At 38.1% G+C, this 22,977-nt stretch overlaps 1 protein-coding gene across 19 annotated transcripts in view; it reads right to left on the bottom strand.

Moving 5' to 3' along the window:
* LOC121640129 (adhesion G protein-coupled receptor L3-like) overlaps positions 1–22,977 on the bottom strand; it is a 225,146-nt gene that overhangs the window by 96,273 nt on the left and 105,896 nt on the right. For all 19 annotated transcript variants that reach the window (XM_041985780.1, XM_041985781.1, XM_041985788.1 and 16 more), the window contains exon 5: positions 8,913–9,022. In XM_041985780.1, coding sequence (XP_041841714.1) covers positions 8,913–9,022 — 110 coding nt within the window. The remainder of the gene's footprint in view (positions 1–8,912; positions 9,023–22,977) is intronic.

Below are 22,977 nucleotides of genomic sequence, written 5' to 3'. Positions count from 1 at the left end.
ATATTGAAATAAGATTATGGAGTCAGTGGTGAACCCATTTCTCTAGAATTTGACATCCTCTAGAAAGGCGATGCTCTCTCTACCAGAGCCAGAATCATCACAGACCCCCTGCAGACCTCCAAAAAGTGACCAGGCTGGTAACCAGCATGAAAAGGAGGGGCCAGGCTGCTGTAGTTTCCTGACAGTGTAAAATTAATAAAGTGTTAAAATGACCATGTTTTTTTGTTGTTGTTGTTGTTGTTGTTTTTTTTGTTTGTTTGTTATTTTTATAAATTTTTTATTTGTATGGGAGAGTGCAATCATCCAATACAACAAGAAAATACCACAAGGAACTCAAAACAAGAGTGAATACAAACAAGAGAATATTGCAGGAATTTTGTCAGATTTTAGTGGGTACTGTCCACGTGTTTAGCTGTGTTGTACAAAAGTATGATACACACTAGTTATACCTTGTTTTAAAGATGACAAACACTAATGTACGACAATAATACATTAAAGGATGAAAATGGAAGGATTACCATCGAAACATTTCAGGTATGTATGACAGATGACATGTCTGATTAAAAAAAAAAATAAACTGAAAACCATCTAAGAACAAGACACTATGAATTTGGGGGAAAAAAATATAGACTACACAAATTTTTCTTTATTTTTTGCTAAGATTCTACTTAAATAGGCACTGGATCAAATAAAGCAACATAAACCAGCCAATGGTCTGAATCTACATTTAAAGTTTGATTAAACTGTGTTTTTTCTGCAAATCAAATCAATGTGAAACCTAATAAATGGCTACACTGTTTACTACCAGTCAAAAGTTTGGATTAAAATTAAATTTAATTTTAAATCAAATTTTTAAATCTAATTTCCATTGAACTGAATGGAAAACTGTGTCCAAACTTTAGACTGGCACTGCATATTACAGCATAGATAGTAATAAATTCAAACTGTGGAAAAATAACTATTATTAGCATGATAGTAATCACAGTATTTAATAGTTTTGTTTTAGTTTATTGTCTCTGAATGGCATCGTACCCACATATTTAGAAATGTATCAAATCATCTCATTAGGAAGCGAAACCCTACTCTAGAAAACGGTGCCTCCACTTTGTAAATCTAAAAGTCAGCCCAAAGTGTTGCTACTCAAAACGATGATAATGATGATGATTGATAGTTAAGGTCAAACCGTAGTTAAATTGTTCCCCATTAACATAAAAAAACAGCCTAGTTCTTTTCAAGTGTCCCAGTAAACCATCACAGTGTGACGGTGTCACAGCGACTAAAGCATCTACAGGAAAAGAAGCTTTTAATTGGATAGATAAAACACAACAAACTTTAAGATATTTCTCCAAAGCATACTTTATTACAGGACCGTTGCTGCAAATTAAGGCCACGGCACTACCTTGTATTTGTTGTGTGTGAAATATATGACAGAAAGTCAGAGTCATCAAAGCATGCTGCGTGGGCTGGGGAGTGGTCAGCTGTCACTGAGTGATGAGTTGGCATTAGAGGCCCCCTTCACACATGGGAGAAAGTGGAGCGGGTCACTCAGGTGGGAAGAAGAGGAAAAAAGAAAAAAGGTGTCTGAACAAGCAGGGTAATGCTCAGTGGCATTTCAGTGGAGAGTGAAAAGGGTGTGGTTTTGTGATATATCTGCTGTCACAGAGCTGACTTCCACGTTAGATGTAATGAATGTGGATTGGAACGCTCAAGGGCAGAAACCACTGAACTTCCAAACAATCTGCTCAGTAGATTTACTGATAACATCAAATGGAGTGATCAACTCTTCAAGAAGCTTAAAACTGGCTGTAAGATTATCCAAGACTGAGAGAATTGACTCAGTAAGGTAGAAAGCTGATGATGACCGAATGCGTTTATACATAGCTAAGTCACTTTATCTTCTGAATAAATTATAGATAAAAAAAAGAAGCACAGTTATCTAACTGGTCCAGTACCTTGGCAAAATAAGTGCCTCCTTAAAGCCTATATAAAAACTAGAATGTCACCTAAATGTGAGGGGGTAATCTGTGTTAATCTCTGGGTCCAAAATCTGAATAAAGACCAAAATGCTGGGGCTCACAGGTTTCAAAGGTCTGTTATAGGGTCAATAATTCCTTTTAGTCTTAAAGTCAGAGCTGGATTAAGGTTGGGTCTAAGGTGTATTGTGGTGGTTAGCATTCAAAAAAAGAAATAAAATTGAGTGTGAGATACAATATTGGAAGCAGTCATAATACCATACCATACTAACTTTATTTATAAAGCACTTTAAAACAACCACTGCTGAACAAAGTGCTGCATAATAAGGGTATAAGGCTATGATAATAGGCTGGCTAGCTTACATTACTGCTTTGATCAATGATCACTGGCTCTGTCAGAGCTGAGTGTCATGACCATACGTATTGTTATGGACTTTTGTATAATCAGCTCAAATGACTGAGGTTACAGATCTGCGGTTGACACTGTCAAGCCAATCAGCATCACTTTGAGCCGAAATGAACATGGAATGATCATGTTAGTTATCATATTTTATTTTCCATCTCATCAATCGTTGTGACGCAATAATCTATGCACCTAGCATGAAGAAAATTGAACAGACCCAAAAGAAGGATTTAGGTAATTGTTAGACTTACATAGGGTGGCCAATGGCTAAGATTTTTTACATAAAAAAAAACAAAAACAATCACATTATTTACTGCAGCCTAAATCAGACAAATGCTAACTTCTCTACTATGACAAAGAAGTTAAAGATTGCAGACATAGATCACAGGATGGCTGCCATATCAAAAGATTGTTGTACATATAAAAGTTATCTATAATTGAGGGTGGTGGTGTATGGATGAGTTTTTAAGATGTGACAAAGCGTTTGTATTTTATACTGTGTATTTTGCGTTCGTTGTTTTTATAAGCTGTGGTGTTGCTGGATTTTTTTCTCCAGCAATGGGACAAAGGATGGAAATTAGCACTGGCTATAATCCTGCATATTTACAGGTATGGGATTTGTCCCCCAGGCCTCTGTAATCAATATGCATTGTCCCTTTATTAAACAATAAACAAACAAACAAACAGAAAGCTTTATTTCACTGTTCTTAGCATTAAGAAGAATATAATGAGATTCCAAGAGGAATTGACCTCCAGCTGGGCCTGTATTTTGTGACATTATAACATCACAACAATCTAGTGAGACACAGCGTTCACATAAAATCCATGAAGTCCCATTCAGGTAACACAGGTGGTGCTCAGTTTCGGTGCAGGCCCTGTAATCACCCCACATTATGCCCACTTTGTAATGCGAGTGATGACCATGTGAAAAGCATCAATTTCATAGTTTTACCTACCATTAGAGGAGGATATAGACTGGTAGCAGGTGCTGAGCAAAACTTGCCAAAACAATCTACTCCACTATTCAAACAGGGCCGCATAAACCTATTAGCTGTGTTATTATTAGCTAAATAAATTAAAACCAGATAAGGTTAGCTGGAAATAAAATGAAAACATGGCAAATTACATGAGCACTTTCTATGAAATATGAGCTCTGGATTACACTGTTCTGAAATCTGAGAATTGTTTGCATGATTATACACTTTGGCTTAGCTTCCAAAGTGTGAGCAATACCTGACAGGGCTGAGTTGAAATCCCACTGCGCAAGACAGGATTTTACATTGTCCTTATTAGCTACAAACAGTGGGGGGAACTAGTGGCTTATGTATAGCAACAGACACCAGCAGGTTTTCTTCCTTTGTTCTTCCTCCCTCTTCTGTCTTTCACTTCCTCTCCACCTCATGTGCCGCATGCACTCAAGTGTCAGTTCTGAAAAGTGGATGGAACAAAAGCTGTTCCCTGAAAAGGGCATGTAATTATACACCACCTCATCTCTTTGACCACTCGCTTGGGCAGAATCAGTTAATTTGCCATGGAAACTACACAGTGAGGTACAACTAATTACTAAAGGAAAATGCTTTGTGTTGGGGGAGGAGGACAGTAAAGGTAACCACAAGCTCTCAGCAACTGAAAGACAGAAAAGAAAAGAAAAGAAAAGAAAAAACTCCTGCAACAGCAGAGCATGGCGACGCAGGTCTGAAAGCGCTGTCTTGTGTGACAGGTCCGAGAATTTGAGGGACCGCCGAGGGATCTAAGTGCTTCATTACTGCTGGGGAAGAACACTGGCTGAGTAGGAGGGAGACACAGTTGTGTTGACCTCTTATCAGCTCGACCTTTGGGAGGAGCTGTTAGAGTGAAAGTTACACTGAAAAAAAAAGATGGAACAAGTGAGGGAGAAAGGTTTTAATAAGCCGCTAAGAGAATAGACACGCATCTCTCCACTGAACCATGGAAAGTCAAGGTGAGAGGGCGGGGCGAAGACAGATGTCAGCGACTGGAGCACAGTCATGTTTATGAGTCATCATCAAGGGTCAGCACATCAGTTCTGCCCAAAGGTTGCCGTACTAATTTGTAAAGTGCATGGGGGAGCATGCACAAACTGGCATTGGTGCAAAGCTGAAAGAATCTTCTGGCAGTTCAAAAGATGAGAGCACCCTGATGTTCATACAACTCCATTTTGACTTTAAGAGGGTTTAAACAAGCCTGTTCTATTAGATTTTATGAATCACATGCATACTTATTCAAAAGCAATAGGCATCAATTCCTTTTTTAATTGTTTCAGCTCATATCACCACTGCTTTACCTCTCTCATTGTTCAACGTGATACTATTCCCTCACAAAGAAATTCACAGCTCATATCAAATAATTATTCAGACAGCAGCCTAAATTGAAATATGATGGATTGCCTTGTGCGGTGACACTGCCACAAAGCCTGGGCAAATACTGGCACTCTTAGCAGTAATTGTAACCCCCCCCCCCCCCTTTCCATTACAACTGATGGAGCGGATCAAATAGCAAATTAATGAAATCAATATTGTATCTGCGGTATGTGTCTATCGATTTAGCATACTCCCTCTGCCATTATTAATGGCAGATCTGATTGTACAATCACGCTGGCTTATGAAGGTATGGAGAGGAGAGCGGTAATTTATCCTAAAAGAAAAGAGGCTCCCTTAGCAGAATACAGATAAAAGCTGTCGGTGAAGGTGGTCGAGAAGAGGGGACGGGAGGGGCCTATGAGCCTGCGGAATGAGGGAACAGAGGAACAGCAAATAAAGGGATATAGTGAAAGAGATGAGAAGGGGGGGAGGAGGGCAGGGAGAGCATTTAAAGGACAAAATGTGAGTGGAAGTGAGAAAGACTTGGAGGAAAAAAAAAAGAGAATTATAGCTGAGATGGAAAGCTTGTCAGTGAAATACTGAAGTCATGGGTAGCTGCCTCGCTTATTAAAACACTCAAATCCTCTGTCTGGTCTCAAGAACTTGGTAGGAGACTTGTGTTAAAGACTAAGCCATGTTTTTATTAATACTTCAATAACCATAATCCAGCAAAGTAAATAAATAGTCATGTGACAGATTTCAGCCAAAAATGAGCAAATAATGATGCTTAAATTGGGTACATGTGAATTAAGTCGTATCCTGCCCTAGAGAGCATCGACAAATTTAGCTCCAGTGACCGATTGAGTCTACACTTTAATATCTACATGATCTCTTCTATATTAACAGAGAGGCCATGATTTTCTTTTTTCCCCCAACAATGCTAACTAAACAGACCTTTAGCTAAACCACACACACAGTGACCTCATGTCTCTCCCTTATGGGGCTCAAACAGGAGGTCTGAATATTATCGCAATTAAAAGTCGCATTGGAGAAAAAGACTATAACCCAACATTATAGGATATGCTTTCATTTTAAACTTCTTTTTTTCCCGTAATTGCATTTTTTTTGTCAACTTTGTTGCTCAGGCTATAAGGCAAGACTGCATGGAAACACCCTTTTTTTCCATGTGTTTGGAAGAATTCCAAATTCCCTTCAACTCAGACGACTGTTTTATTATGTCACAGGAAAGAAAAAACTGACCCCTGCATTGGGAAATGGCTTTAATTTCATACTGGAGTCATGATGTCTGAGTATGTGCCTCAACATAATCTTAGAATGGCTACAGGTAGAAGAGAAATATGTAATATTAATAATAATAATAATAATAATAATAATTGATGCATGCCAATGATTAAACCCTACTTAAATAGACTAACATCCTTTCCACAGCCACAGGGTGTGTCTTTTAAGAAATGAGAAGCTACTCATTGCATCAGTTTGGGTTAAATATCAGCTAAAACATAATCGCCCATGCAGTAATTATTCAATCTGAGGCTTGTAGCTATTTTTGGTTTTTAAATGATTGTATGTTTAATTAAATTCTAATCCAATTAATTGGAATGCAATTACAGTCCAATTTTTTATATTACCCTCCATATACTAAAAAAAAATGCCCACCCAGCAATGTCCATCATGGACTGTAATACTACGTTTTCATTTTATTGTACAACTTAATTCCATATGACCCTAGGGCTGCAACGATTAGTTGACGTTGTCGACAATAGTCAACAATAAAAATACTCGACAATGAATTTACCCGTCGACTATTGGTGGCAAAAAAAATAAATAAATAAAAAAAAATAAAATCAAAAACCTACAGAGTGAGACATCGTCTTCTTTCCTATCTCTGCTGAGAGTTGCACATGCGCAAAAAAGTCTGCCAGGGTAAAAATATAGCGGCCGACCAGTGAACAAAGTGGCCACGGAGAACGTCAAAAGTCTGGGATAACTTCACGTTAAACTTACAAAATAAATTAAATACATGTGAGATTTGTAAAGCAGACCTTGCGTACCACGGAAGTATGTTTGCAATACATAAACATTTAAAAGAGGAGGCTCATCGAACTTACATAACCTCATGCAAGATTTAACAGCTGAAAGTGAAAGAAGAGCCATTTAATAATTATGAGATACATAATCTGATTAGTCGACTAGTTGTTTTAATAGTCAATGACTAATCAACTATCAGAATAGTCATTAGTTGCAGCCCTATATGACTCTACTGTTTATTAATACCAGGTACTTTGCTGATTACCACTGTAGATAGTACTGCATTAAAGTGCCAAATATTGGCTGATTATAACAGTGTCACATGTTAAACTGCTCAGACAGACGTATTTCTAATAGAACAGATGTGTTGTATCTTTCTAGTGTGAACATAATTTTTGTGTGACTTGATCACCCTCACTAAATGGTTTTGCAATCCATACCTAATTTGAGAACAAGAAATAGTATCAATTGTGTAGGAGTTAGGCTGGAGAAAATGCTTTGTAAATCTACACGTGATTAATATGTGTGTCTGACCACTGGTCGGCTGTGTTTTAATTCATATTTTAGTACTGGGTGAGCTCATATGGAAAAACAAAATGCCACTTCAATAACACACAAATGAAACATGTCATTAGAGTAGTGTCTGGTTGAGGTGTACCTGTGGAAAAATGGAATAAAAGAAAAAAAAAAAAAAGAAATCTGAGCAAATGGAACAAAAACAGGATGTACCACAGGGCATCTGCATGAAGTTATATTAGGACGAAGGTTAAAGATCACAGCAGAGCATGAAGCGAACTGTTATAGACCAAAATAACTGGACTGATCAAAGCTGTCCACTGCAGGACACCTTGAAAGACATGGGGTAGCTAAAACAGTACAATGTGCATATTGCAGGGAGTCAGGAAAAAAGACCCATTTGCTAGCACTGGATTACGGGTAAAAAGGGGTTTCACATCAAAACATGAAAGCTGCTGTAAGGCAGACTTCTAAGGGAGCCATGTAAGGGCATCAAATGTTAGGAAGATGGGTTTGATTTGAATTTGAATTACTAGAATTTGCTTCAATCCAGCAGCTGCAGCCCACACACCTAAACACTCAGGAATGCACTGCATATTTCCAAATATTTTTAGGATACTTCTGAGGAGGCCAAAAGGATATCAGGATTTTTGCAGGGCACAGTAACTACGGCTTTGATGTTTCACTGAAAAGTTATAATAAAATAATACAAAAGGTCATAAGTAAAAATCCATGCCACTTCCTCTGACCTCACCTGGATTTCCTCTCCACATGCTCATCCTGTCACCCCACACTGATCCTTTCCTTCCCTCCCTGAATGTTTCCACTTAAGTTCTGTGCAGACTGGCGGTGTTTTCCACCTGCTGCAATAATTAAATCACTCATATTTACCCCCTTCAGTAATGCCTCAGTACATTGCTGGGGTCCAGTGAGCTGAACTGAACTGAAAAACAGACATGTTTCATTTTGATGAAAGTCAAGCGGCCTCTCTTGCTGTGATGCTTGTGAGACTTGACGTGCTCAGACATGATTCCTCAAAGATATTAAAGTGCTGTGAACTGGGAGGACTGGTGGGAGTAGTGTGACAAGATAGACAAATTAAACATTTTTTTAGTCTTATCTTTCAGTATCATGTCAATAAATATTCATAATATTCAATAACACAATCATCTGAAATGATTTTCCTAACCTCTGTTTACCTGTATTTTTTAACACTGTGGAATTGCCAGTCTGTACACCACCCAGTGTAGGTGTATAGATTGATGTTTTTTTGTTGTTGTTGTTGTTTTCATTTTATGTCAGCTAGCATTTTTAGATCAGAGGAATTACTGAATGAATGACAGCAGCCCTGCTCCAACTACTAACATTCATTCACTAGTAAACAGTTTATTTTTACTTATTCTAAGTACAGAATACTGTTAATAATATTTTTTTTCACATATGGATTGCAGCCATCATCACAACACATCCACTGGTGGGTTCTGATCTGTACCAGTGCCTGGATGACACGTTTGAGATATTTTTGAACATTTGGAGCTGTACTAGCATGCTAATGACTGAGTTTCTGATGAGTCATTGTTGTGAAGAGGAAACGAGAATGGTTAAGAGCATTAGGAAGTACTTAAAACTGGGTGGAGACAGGGGGATACATACTGTAGGGTACACATTCGTATTGGACCTCCAGATATTTGTAGGTTCCCGGGCACGGGTCAGGAAACACATCTGGTCCAGCCACAACAGCACACTGGGTCCTGTTATTACATCTGAGAGGAGATAGAGGAGAGAAATGCATTTTGTTAAGAAAAAAATATATATCCACAGCAGTATCTGGCTACAATACACAACTGCACATTAGTGAGATGTTTAGCAAGTGGTTAATGAATGAATGAATGAATTAGTTCATTCCTTAACAGAGATTATCATGATTACAAACCCCCACAGCACCCAGTCTACAGCTTTAAATATACAAGATCAAAGCAAGATTCCTAAATTTGGGCATTTAAAAGAGGAACTTCACCTTATTTGTTCCATACCACATAAGATTAAACTTAAAGTCATGGTCTAATGAAAGAGGCTATCAGATTGAGGAGGACTGGATTCACAGCTTGTGGAGCTTTACTCATCCCAATGGTCAAGTATGGTGGAGGGCGAATCCTGATTTGGAGTTAACTTGCCACCACTGGCCCTCCAGAAGTATTTTACAGGATAATGTCAGGAGGTTGAATCTTGAAGAAATTTTTTAATACAGTAGCAAAATTAGGCCTGTGTTGTTGGATCTGTACCAAGTCAGCTTACCATTGTTGATGGAACAATACATTTTTAAATATACAAGGAAATTATAAAGCTAATTCTTTTTTTGTGAACTACTCTTGAGAGTAAATGTGTCACAGAGTAAGACAAAAAGGACAAAACTGGTTAAAGAAGAATATTTTCAGTATTGTGGAGAAGCCACATTAACTGAACACAGAACATTCTGCAGACCCCAAAATTCCACAAATTCCTCCAACCTGTTTGTAAGTTTAAATAAATCTAATTCCAGCCTGAGCCAAGCTGCCAGTAACCTGGTGAAGACCAGGAGAACCTCCTCTGACCCTTGACCTTTGATCCTGTTCCTTCTGGTCTTCCAAATGGCTAATTTAGCCTCACCGAAAATTAAATTTAACAGTGAGTGAACTGATTTTTTACACGCCGAGTACCGAGGACCAAAAACGGAATAACTGAAAGAGAACTGTTCTCCAAACCCCTGAACCAAACCCCTTAAAAGTTTAAACAAACCCAGCCGTGAACACTGAACAAAAAGATGGTGAACCGTTTCTAATTGGAAACAAAAAGGACACCCAGGCCCTGTGTTAGGATCAAGGTGTGCCAGGTACCTGTTAGTGACTATGGCCCCATTCACAACCCTCCATTGAAGGTCACCAGACCGTTTATCAATGGGGTGTTTGTACAGGGACTGCCAGCAGACCTTAGGGGACGCCCCAGAGCCAAAAATATCAGTCCACCCGCGACCCCCTGACAGCCGGCAGAGAGCAAAGGTTTAAAACCTTCATGCTGATGAGGTAGAGGGCCCTCTTTCCCAGCCCTTCAAACTCACCCAGCTCTGGTGTCTGAAAAGTCAGTAAAAGTTCTTGGTTCGCCTGCCACTGCTCTATAGCAGGAAAAACTACCAAAGAGGGGAAAACATACTCATATACATCATCCCACTGATCAGATAGAGTACGGTTCTCAGCAAACGATCTCAGTGGTTCTGGTAAAGAAGCACAGACCTCTTGTACCAGCCTGCTAAGCAGTCTGTCCGAGTGTGTCTGCAGCAGACCGGCCAGAGTAGAAACAGAGGATTTCAGGAGGTGGCCCAGTTTGACACAGCCTGCCTCCTTCATCCGGGACCACAGAGTGACAGATGTGAGGATTGGAAAAGAAAGAAAGAAAGAAAGTAAAACTTTTTAAAATGAGAGCTAAGTAGAATGAGGAGTGGAGAAGGATAGAAGGAAAAAAAAAGTATGATATAAACAAATGATAAATAATAATAATTCGGCCTAAAATCACTGAATCGCAACACCATCAAACACATAAAAGTTTTTGGACTGATGTGACTTGGGCTTTTGTGTAGATTATTTTTGTTGATTACAGTTTTAGAAAAAAAATATTCGATTTGAAGGGATAGATGTGTGTGTGTGTTTTTTTTTTTTAAGTTTTTATGTCAAATTACTTTGATTTATCCATGTTGTTATGCTTCATAGTGTGTTTTTATTGGTGTTAACAAAAAAGTGTCCTCCAAGGTCCATGACTAAATTGCGTGTCTAAAAGACATAATAGGCACCATTTTAGAGGGACTGAATAAGTTTCCATCTTGTCCAGTTTTGTAACTGCTGGTTTTATACTTGAGTTTCTTAGATTCTTAGGTCCTCCCAGTACACTTTATAAGGTATATGTCACACCTGCTGAGGAGGCGAGACTGCCTGTACACCTGATCCTCATCACCTTGATCCCCAGCAGCTGCTACTTAAAGACAGGGCTTCTGCCTACACAGCGCCAGATTGTTGTGAAGCCAACTGTGGTAATGCACTCAGGCCAGTTTTGCTTATTCCCTGCTTATTCCCTTTTGCCCGACCTTTGTAACCAGTCTGTCTTTTCTCCCACAGTCTCCAGTCTCCCCTTGTTCTCGAGAAGCACCTGGATTTCCTGGATCTTTTTCTCTGCCTGTCTAACTTGTAATGCCTGGATTTCCTATTGCATAGAAAACAAATTATAATTTGTTTCTTCAACTGCTCAGTCTCAGAGGTCTCCCTGCCTTACCTGTGATAGTATGAGCCACTTTTTAAGTTCTTTAATTTTAGGTTCTCTTCATTTAAATAGTACATACAAGTGCATTTCCAACAATGAGAACGTGGTGAAAATGTCATTTGTTTTTCATAATTTTATTCCAAAAGTATATAATATCTACATTTATGATACTTTAGGAATTAAACTATTAAAATGTTGATTTTCATTGTTCTGTTTTATTTTATTTATTGAGATTTTATTTTATGCAGGAAAGGACTAAAAGCAGCCTGACTCCGCAAAAACTGATTTTCAGCACATTCCTGCTCTCCAGAAACATAGACAGACACACAACACATGTTCAAACACAATACTATCACACGCTCATTTAAATCATTTCTGATCAGCTATTGTAAGGAATATTTTTGTATGGGGGATTTTGTTTTAGAACCAAATGGATGTAAAAGAAACATGACACTAAGATCTTGTAACAGATGGTCATATTCTATTATTTCAAGTTGTGTTATGCAATAAGTCTTGACAATAAAATAATCTGACAGTCATTGCATGTGAATGTTAGATTTTAATTTATAACCATGAAGCAGAAAAACAGGTAATTCAACTTATTAAGTGAAAACAGTGGAATAGGGTTTTGTGACCCGTATAAAGTTAAAAAGTCCCCCTCTTTTTAAGGTCCACATGGTGCTGGCACAGACAAATTCATCTTTCTTTGCTGGAAGTCATGAGACTAACACCAGACTATGCACAGGTTGCATTGTTATTACTGCATGATGGATGGTTATGGTGGTGGTGGAGAGGAGGTGGGGGTGGACACAATCAACTGAGTGCGAAATCAGCTCCAACGTGAAATGTAGGTCTTCATTAAAAAACACAATTACGGTGCCTGTGGTGTTATCATGTGCCATTTTGTTTTTGGCAGTCATCAATCAAAGCCCTACTTCATATGCACAGCTCGCCTCTCGCCTCATATAATAGCAACACTTTTCTCACAACATTAACTCTTAAACGTTTTGACAGGTATTGATCTGTTAGGGCTTTGCATCTGTTTGCAAAATGAACAACAGCACGTGAAGGTTGTTCCTTTTTCTGTTTGTGCTCCAATCATGGATCTTGTGTAAATGGGACCTCTTACATAAAGCTATTGTACATGCAAGATTGCAGCGCGCCAAATCTGTGTGCATTCACAAACGACAATTATCTTGCAATATATAAAAGACATTTATACCTCAGCAAGACTGTTCACAGTCTAAGTCTTGTGAAGGTCAAAGCAGGGTCAGATACAATGATTCATATGCCACAATTAAAGGATTCTCTACACCTTAATTAACATTGATTGGCTGCCAACAAATCAATTGAAGCAGTGAGGGACAAGCAAAAAAGGGACCCATCTCATTTCAAGCCAGCCCAGTAATAAGTTATGGTCTGCAGACTTTCCCCCATGCGAGCTTTATGGGTTCACAAACCTACCTTCATCATCCGTCTTTCTCACTCACCCCAGTCAGCTGTCTGCACTGCTGTCCCTGCCTGCGAGGAGTTAATACGTAGGCAGTAAATGCCAGTCAAATAAATAAGAGGTCAAGCCTATGAAACCAAGAAACAATTATCAAACCGGCCCTCTCTTCTCTACATCCTCTTCTTTCTAACAGTTTCTGGATTACTCTATTTAGAGCTGGGAGGTTTGTAATCAGGAGGTGAGAACACAGGTTAAAATTGGATGTCACATTGAACTAGGGGTGGCATGAGCAGAAGAGATAGAACCAGCAAGACGTTTGACAATCCATGGATTGGACTGCAACACTGTTTTATGGTTCATTTTTGTTGGGTAAAATTACGTACATGCTGGTTTGTTTGGCAGAGCACTGCGACACCTTTTAAAATACTGAAAACTGCTTAAATTGACATGAGAATATTTTACATGTGCCAATGCAGCCTGAAAAGTTATGCTATGACATCAAGCCAAGCTGGAATTCTCATCATACAGTGTATGACAGTGTACAAATGCCTCAAAAGGATTTAACATCAGAATAGTTATTTAATGTAGATTGCAAACTTAATCTCAATCTAACTTGATCCATGTACAAATAAGCTTGTGCATTTTTTTTAACTCTGCATACACACACAAACACAGAAACCCCCTGATAGTTTTTATCTATAATGTCCGGAAAGGATCTTCCTCATTATATATGGGGATAAAATAAGTCAGAGAAATAATCACAATTAAATGCAAATCAATGGCAAATTAGAAGCGGGATTGAAAGCGGTAGAACCCACTCACATCATGTGCTACAATGAATTCACAAACGCAAGTGGGGTTAAAGGACTGATGAAAGGATTTCATCAAACAGTTTGAACTAGAAGGGTGAGAGGGAAATAGGTTAAGTATGAGTGATACCTTCAAATATTTATAAAATCTGGCCTATATATGCATGTAGCATAGGAAGAAGTAAAGAGCAGGTGGGTAGAAGTTGCTGCAGGCATCCTGCTGTAACGTTTCACAGGCAAATGAAAAATGAAAGGATTCTTGTATGGCATTAACTTAGATTTGTTCTGTACTCGTTACATAATGAAAGCAAGTGATTAAGGATTACATGGTCATCTAATACAATCATCTATCAGAAAAGATTACAAATAGAGAAGCCATTTTTGTCCCCATCCTTGCTTTAGCTCACTTGTAGTATTTTCCTCCTGCTCTTTTGTCTGCTGTTTGTTCTGACTGGAAGATTAGAAGTCAGACTGCCGGCTGACGAGAGGAGATGTGGCACAAAGCACAGGAGTCCTATGTAAGCACAAACTGTAATCACTGTAATCGCTAGCTGATCCAACTGCTGCCTCCGATGACAGTAAAGGGTCAAGTCCTCCTCGATCTATTGACCAGCAGCACAAGACAAACAATGAAAAGGAAAATGAATCGGAAAGCGGATGGATGAATGGATGAATAAATTAATCAATGAAAGGATGGGAACGGGTTAAATGAAACAGACAGGCACAGGGAGACTGCTGTCAGGGCTGCACAGATTTGTCCACACAGTACGGTAATAAAGGAGGATTGCACCACTGTTCCCTCTCAGAACTGAAGCAATTTATATCTGGAAGGAAATGCCAACCAAGTGGAAAGAGAGAAAGGTTTGCAAGCTTTTCAAAGTCCAGAAGGGGGTAAATATGCTTTGCTGATTCTGCTTCTAGGATGCCAAAATGCTATGAGCAATTTTCCATAAAATCCATATCAAAGAATGTTGCCTGAAGTAAGTCAAATAAGCATGAGGATGATTAAGCCAGCATTCTCCATCTGCGGGGACATTTCAGAGTGCTTCCACAGTTCATATACAGTATATCTGATTAAATAAATAAATAAATCGTCCCTGCCATGGGGTACAAACTCTCCATTTGCTTACCAAGGGAAAACACATTGCATCTTAGAGACGAACACCTGGCTTCAGCTCTTGTTCCAAGACAGCAATGACCAGACAAATGATGGAAAGCTGTTTAAAGAACATCTTGTGTGTCAAGAAAAAGATTGTGTTTGTAGTGTTTGTTTTATGTGGATTCTCCTGTGTGTGTCTGAGTGCTGTGTACACACTTGTGAGAGTTTGTATTTGTAAGTGAGGGAGGCAGAGAGAGGAGGAAAAAAAAGAAAAGAAAAAGTGACGGACGGGTCAATATCTCCGTCCCTCTGTTGGGACCCATTACGCTTTAGTGATGTTCTTCACCACCCACGGTCGACTTCATTCATTATCTTTCCCAGCTGCATGCTGCAGCATCCTTTTTTTTTCTAATTTAGCCCATCTTGCAGTGCAGCAAAACTCCCATGAAAACCTCAGGAAAACATTACATGAGGATGGTAACCCATACACTTAAAATGCTGTGCTTTAACACACAAGTAAAACCACAAAGTGCTTAAATGTAATAATTTATTGCACCCTAAGCTGAGGATTATCAAACAAACCATGCATAAGGCTGAATTAGGTGAAACTAATTTTATTAAGTTCCTCTGTAAGCTCTATGGTATACTACTTAAACAGTAATTACAGCAGTTATATTGCAGAAGAAGTTTGATAAATATAAACTCAACTGCTCAAAAAAGACAAAGTAGTGTAAATTCATTGAAAAAAACAAATCTACTAACCTAAATCATTTTTACTCCAGTGACATTTTCTTTTATAAGTTACTCAAACTGAATTTGCCCTACTTAAAAAACATAATTTCCGATGGCTTTTTACAAACAAAGTACCTTTCAGTAACTATTGTGTGTGTGTCAGGGAGTACCTGGAAGTGATTAGTCAGTGCAAATTTAGTCTAAGAAGAATATCATATATGTTATCAAAAGGTAAAATCAAAAATACTAAAGTAAGGAAAAAGAGAACAGCTACTTGTGTGCTACAGTTTGCAATAATACTGTAGAGTCCAAAAGATGTGGTGAGAGAGGTTAAAGTTTTCAATTTGTAAAGATGTAGCTAAAATATTAAGCATGCTCTTTCATTTAGTATGTTTCTACATCGTGTATCATGTTGCGTTTTTCTATTAGAATAGCACAGGTTTTCTAACAGGATAGTAATAAGTGGCTCGGGTTGATAACCATCATTTCACTAGCATAGACAGGAGTGTCTATCTAAAGTGGTGCTCTGGTCTTTGTTAAAATATTTAATGCAAAAGGGACACTGACAATTGCTTCAGTCTATTCAAGTAGTGGAATTATACTGTTGGACTGCATATGTTTTTGAAAAAGAACTGTATGAAAATAAAATATTTGGTTAAGTTTCTTTATCAGTATTATAAACCCCACTGGAGAGGTGAATGAAAACCCTAGGCTTTAAAGTTGTCTTTAAAGTTGTCTTTAAACATGTAGATATGATTGTAAAGGCTTCTATTCTTGACCTTTTCTACTGGCAGTTTGGTGAATAACAAAGTAGATATAGTGAACTCCACATGGTGTGAGAATTTATAACATTTTAGAAGGAAGTACTCCTTTTAATCACAGGTTTCATTGACGAGTCATACAAAATTGTTAATGTATGTCTGTAATGTAAAACATCCAGTACACAGATGCAGACATGTAACACAACAAACTATCTGTGGTAGCAGTGTTAAATCCAGATGATGAATTCCTTCTTTATTTTAAAGCTGCAGACTTTGTTTCTAAAGCGTAAAGAGATCTGCTCAGCGCAGATTATGCAGCAAAAGAGAAAGATTGGGAATGAACGTGTACAACGTAGACACAATAGCCAAGCGTGGGTGCGGAGGATTTAAAGCGCATCGCCGAAGGAGCTTGCTGTTCTCAAGTGCTTAAGCTCACATGGCGCTGCACAAACATGCGTAAACATCTTTACTCAAACACATGCGTGCACCTTCAAATTCAATAGATCAGTGTGTTGAGTCACAGATGATTAAAACTAGGGTGGTATTAGTAACACACTACAAAACTAAAGAAAAGCATTGAGCTTCCTCAAACGCACAACACTGTGATAACACATCCGCCATATTCCTTTTATTATGGGATTAGATATGTGGAACTAAGCAGAAATGAATAAAGCGATGACTGACTGTTCAGCAATGGAAAAGTGGAGTGTCTATGTGCATTGGTTATACAAATGACCTTTATCAGATTTTATTAAGTATGGAATGCAAGTTTCATTAGGTATGGTCAAAAAAAGGTCAAGATTGATCACTGCTTGTGAACTCCATCCAATGCTTACATAAATGCAAACTATGAGCATCTCAAGTTAATTTTTTTTTCCACATGACAAGCGTAATCCCTCTGAGCCATTCACACAGATTAGTAGCTTTCATAAGATTTTACATCACAGTTTCCCCCATCTTTAATATTGTATTTAAAAGATAAGCCGGAGTTCATCCCAGTGCAACAACAAGCAGAGAGAAAAAAAACTGTGATGCTGAAGAACTGTGAATAGATGTGAGAAGATGATCAGCTAAACCATGTGACTATTTCAAGGATCCAAATAGATGAAGCGAGATTCCAAATTTATTTAAAGGCCTTTGCTTGATAACAGTTCACAAGCTTAAAACACAAACAAAAGATCAATTTGCTAAACACGTGTTTTGTGTAAGCTTGCATGAATGAGTGGACACTTCCATTGAGGTAGTGACTTAACTGAAAGAGAGACCACTTGATTAAATGTTTAATTAAGACAGTTCCTTTAAGTGGTTTCTTCAAAACTTGACTGATTGAGTGATTTAGACTACAAGATGCATTTCCTAATTGTGTTTGAACTATTTTGCACTACAAAATAAAAACCGACTACACCATTAATATGTCAATCCACAAAGGGAAGAAAACCCCTATAAGATCCAAAAAAGATGCTTCCTTCAAAATTAGTTCACACTTGCACCATTAAAATCCCTTCACTAAGCTAAAAAGCAAAGCTTAAAACAAGCTAGAAAGCAAAGTTAAAACAGGCTAACATGCTAAGCTAAAATAAGCTAACAAGCAAAGCTATAATGGGCTAACATTCTTAGCTAAAACAAGCTAACAAGTAAAGTTACAGTAATCTAAAAAACACAAATAATCTAAGAAGCAAAGCTAAAACAAGCTAACAACCAAAGCTAAAAAGCACTAACAAACAAAACAAACACAATATAAACCTACATAAAAAATACTTTAGGGATAACAACATGCTTGATAATGCATAGACTTATAATTGGTTTCAGGCACAAGCACTCAGTCTTAATGAAATGATTTTCAATAATCTTTGTGATATTTTGAACAAGTAAGAATCCATCTGTACACAGGTCAAACTTGGCCAGCATGCCTGTTTGGAAAAAAAAAAAAAAAACATAAATAAATCTATACATGTGTTGCGACAGATGATGTTGTTTTTCTACCCCAAAAGGTTAATCCGTGATTCTGCACATGATGGAGAAATCCATCTGGCCAAATTACCACGATGGTATAAATTTGGAACCTGCTGTTGGGTGCTGTGGGAGTTGGACACTTCCAAATTCAACAAAAGTAGTGATCCAAACAAATCCTGTGAAACTGTTTTTACAGAAGCTTGTTGCAGTCAGAGTTTATATTACTAGAGTATTGTTTAAATTACACAATGAAAGCTTGGCCTTGAATGATAATTAATTTGGATGAGTGTTAAAAGTTCATGTCCCTACAGTTTAATTGTATTCCTTAACACACTGTAAATATGCGGTACAGCCATCCTCACAGAGACAATAGAGTCTGTATAATGAATCCTCTCTGTCACAAGTGTTTCATTTTCATATGCACTCAAATATACAGCTTTTCTCTGCTTGGAAGGCAGGGACACAAGAAGATGTCTTTCAGAGCAGAGACAGTGTTTGTTTCAAAAAGGCAAACATGAACTCAGCAGAATAATTTGCCATTTCTTGGATATCTGCAAAGAGATACACATCTGGAGAGTTCCATGGCTCAAAAGAGCAAACAATTTATTAGTCATTCTAAATATTAACAATATTGCTTTAAAAGTATTTCATATACGGGCCCACAAACTGAACCACTGTCTCACAGCCTGACAGGAAATTCCAATAATCTTTTTTTTTTTTTTTTCTTTTTGCGCTACCGTTTCCTTGTTTTATGCTGAGTGAACCAATTCCACCAAAACTGTTTATTTGCATAAAACATTTCCATATAGGTGATCTATGGTATCATACGGCTGGAAAGCAAGATTCCATGGAAGCTGTGTCATCATCAGTCATACAGACATGTATGATTTATATTGTGCAATAGCTATGACAGTGACTAATTAAAATGCAAGCATTGGAACTCCTGTCAATCCAGTCTGTGCTCATTCGAAACAAGGCAACAGGGATTTCTGCCACAGAGAACTGACAACTTAACATACAATTTGTGACGGTTCATGAAATGCTATATACTGCACTGTCTGATCATTTCCCAGGGGAAAAATGGTTTCTCTAAGTTCTCACCGTCTTTTGTCTTTCTAAAGCGACTTCCATCTTAGATGCTTTAGATTTTATGGAAATCATCTGACACAGGTTCAACTAAGATAAATTATTAACAAGTCAAATGTTACAAGTCATGATAAAAGGAGCAGTTGAGACATGGGAAATCTACTGAATAGAAATTGATTGGAAGAGTACTTTTACACCTACTCTATTAACCATGAGTCTTTCCTGTTGACGCCCAAACTCATTCAAAATATTTAATACATCTCCTCCATTTAAAAGGTAAATAAACACTGCAAACAGAGATGAATGTGTGATTTACATATTTCTGACTGTCAAAAGGAAGAAGTGCTAATCCCCGGCTATGTGATGTATACTGTATGTAAATCATAACGCCCACAGTGTCTCTCCAGGTGCCAGTAAAGAGGCAGAAGGGAGGATTGAAATGTGCAGAAACTTCGCAAATCGATGTGTTTTTTGTGTGAGGCTTATTCACTTGGGCCTGCCCATCTAATGATTTATGATTTCCTAGATAAATTTTTCTACTCTTGCCAACAAATGATGCTGCTCCATATCTTCCAGGTGACACTTGATTCATCTTCCAGCAAAGGCCCCTGGGGCTTTCAGCCTGTGGAACCATTTTTGGCTAAGCCTTATTCCTGGAGGAGATGTGTAAAAGTGAAGATGGGGGTCTAGTTTCTATTTTTTCCAGCGACTGTCACAAGGACATTGATGTGCCACATATCAACAAAATCGTCCCTGACAAATCTTAATTAGGATTTTTTCATGCATTTGGTGCTTTGCACATATATGCACAGCAATCTTTAATCCAAAGGTGATTGCACACAAAATGAATATGCAAGCTCAGCCTTGAGATACAGTATATTCTGAAATATTCCAGTGACAGGCTGACCAGCGTTGATGTTTTGAACCATCCCTACTGAGACTTTGAGCCCATCTTGAGAGCATCTCTGCAAGAAACAGATTCCTCAGCCAGATAGCCAGTGATGCCTCTTCTGTGTTGGCCTTCAGACAATTGGATAGGGAATAAAAACAGAGAGGCAGAAATGCCACTGGTTTGACTTTTCAAGACATCCAGTCATGTCTGTTATGCACAAAGAGCGACGTCTGCTGCTGCTTTGAGTCAAAGCAGTGCTTTGGGGAGCTTATGTGGCTGCATGCACTACACAGCGACAACAAAAAGATTCTAATCCTTTCTTGGACTGTTATCCAATCTCTTTTTTCAAAAACTGGAAGATATGCTGAAGTTTTTTTTTTTTCTTTTTTTTTTTTTAACAAAGCATTCAAAAATCCACCAACATCCAAATGAAATCACACTTCATTCACTGTATTTATAATCTACACACAAATCAATATCACTGTATCACTAAACCCCCCTGCCATCTTTGTCCTCATGCTCCCTCATGCACACACACACATACACACAAACACACCAAGGCCTGCCTTTAAGCACAGATTTTTCATTTCCAATTGCTGTCACCATGGTAACTTCCAACGTCCGACTTGGGCCAGTCAGTGCTTCCAGCGCTTTCTTTCTTCAAAGCCCTTTTTCAAAGCCTAAAACCACATTGCTTCACCAACGGTCACCCATAGTGCTCAGCTTCTGGAAGGGTGTTTAGCTGCTAATTACCTCTTATGACAAAAGAGAGAAATATGTGCCTCTAATAACAAACAATTTTATCTATACAAGACATAAGGTTTAGCAATAAATAAACCTTTCTGTCCAAGTAAAAGAACAGCATTAAAAGAGACTGAGCATGATCTTGCAGGGTTTTTAAAGGTTTTCTTTCTAGTCCCCTAAAAGCAGCATGTTCACTGCTAATGCTCCGTTCAACCTTTTTCTACAGGGCGTTCATACGTTTCAATGAAGAAGAGTGTTTTGGCAGAGCTACCCAAGCAACAATCAAATATTCCTGTGTTGACCGATCGATGAGCACCACCCCCTGCCCTTCCTCATTCACATCTCAATAATGAAAGACGAGCAGGGGTTATGAGTAACCTCAGTGTTCGATACAGGAGGGGTCAGGCGTCAATAGCTCGGCTGGGGTCCAAGGCTGCATTGGCATGCAGGAAATCACTGTGGGTCTTAAGGATTTCGCCTGAAGGATGCATGGTTGGGATTAAACGCTTGGGCTTGCCTGCACTCTCCTGTCTTCTTGGTGTCGATATGCCCTAGGTACTGTCAGTCACCATGCACAGTTTTAGTCTGGGAGGTAATTTACTGACCCACGAGGGTCAGGGTGCTAATTCAGTACAAGATTGACTAATTCTACTGATAAAAGAAAATTTTAGGAAACGAAACTTAATGAAAAAAAAGGCATCTGTTTTGTTTTTTTGTTTTTTTTAACAGACACTTTAAGGTAAACTGACACAATGAACCAAATGGTCTACTGACAACAACTTTTTGAGACAGCTACACATATCATTACCACTTAAATGTGTTGGTATTGAAAATAATATAAAAATGTGATGACTAGCTCCAGACAAGCTCCAAATTGTCTTCATTCAATAATTTCTTTGCTTTGTCTATTTTGTTTTGTTTTGTTTATTTTTCATTTATTTTTTTATTCAGTTGCACACACATTTTTTCTAAACTTAAATGTTTCATTCTGTGAGTACCAATGTGACTGAGCCAAGACTTCAAGTTGTGAGCCCACCCCATCTTTCCAGGTGTCTTCAAATAACCTATGATATATAAAACACAGCAAGACACAAATCCCAAGTAGAAGTTGTACAAAAAGGTATAACAGAAAAATGAATAAATAAATAAAGCTCAATTCTCAGTAGCTATCTTGTGTTACGTGACACTGTCTTCTTTTCCACGTTTTTTTGGCCCAATTATTGAATAAATAAAACTTTAATATGCTGTATCCCAGACACAAAATATTTACCACATTGTCAACCATACCTGGCTGAAATTTTAGGTTTCAAAGTAAAACTTTATGGGAGCTACAGACGTTTTAGTCTCAAGTGACCAGACCTATCCGAATTGTGACAAATTGTGTCAAATGCTTTTACTTAATTCTGCGATACTGGAAACATTCCTGAGCCATTTAGTCGTAGCCATATAAAGAGGTCCAAAACATAAATTTTGATACAAAATGGAGACCAGTCACTTCTGTACTTTCTACTGTACACACCGTTCACCGCCTACACCCTAGAGCATCAATTCTACTTATTCATGTCTACAATAATTAGGGTAAGAACCGATATACAACAAACTTAACACTGTAAAACATAAAAAAAATCATTTTACTCACACATCTAAAACATTGTCCAAGCCTTTCGGGAAAAAAAGACTTCTTATTCCAAATCATACTTACTGTCTTGGCTTTCCTCTGACGACACGGTACACAAATTAATAGAGTCGGCTTAATTTTTCACCAGAGCCTTCTAATCGTTGATGAATTACCAGGAAAAAAAAAGGTTAACAGGTGTCTTCAGTATATTTCACGTCTTATCTCTTTACTGCAAGACGCCCTCTGGCGTCAGCAAAGCCTCGGCGCACCTGTTACACCGGCTGTTTAAA

This window comes from Melanotaenia boesemani, chromosome 5 (genome assembly GCF_017639745.1).
Source record: "Melanotaenia boesemani isolate fMelBoe1 chromosome 5, fMelBoe1.pri, whole genome shotgun sequence".
Taxonomy (NCBI): domain Eukaryota; kingdom Metazoa; phylum Chordata; class Actinopteri; order Atheriniformes; family Melanotaeniidae; genus Melanotaenia; species Melanotaenia boesemani.
Note: the sequence above shows the minus strand (reverse complement) of the source record. Positions and strands in the feature narration are given on the sequence as shown.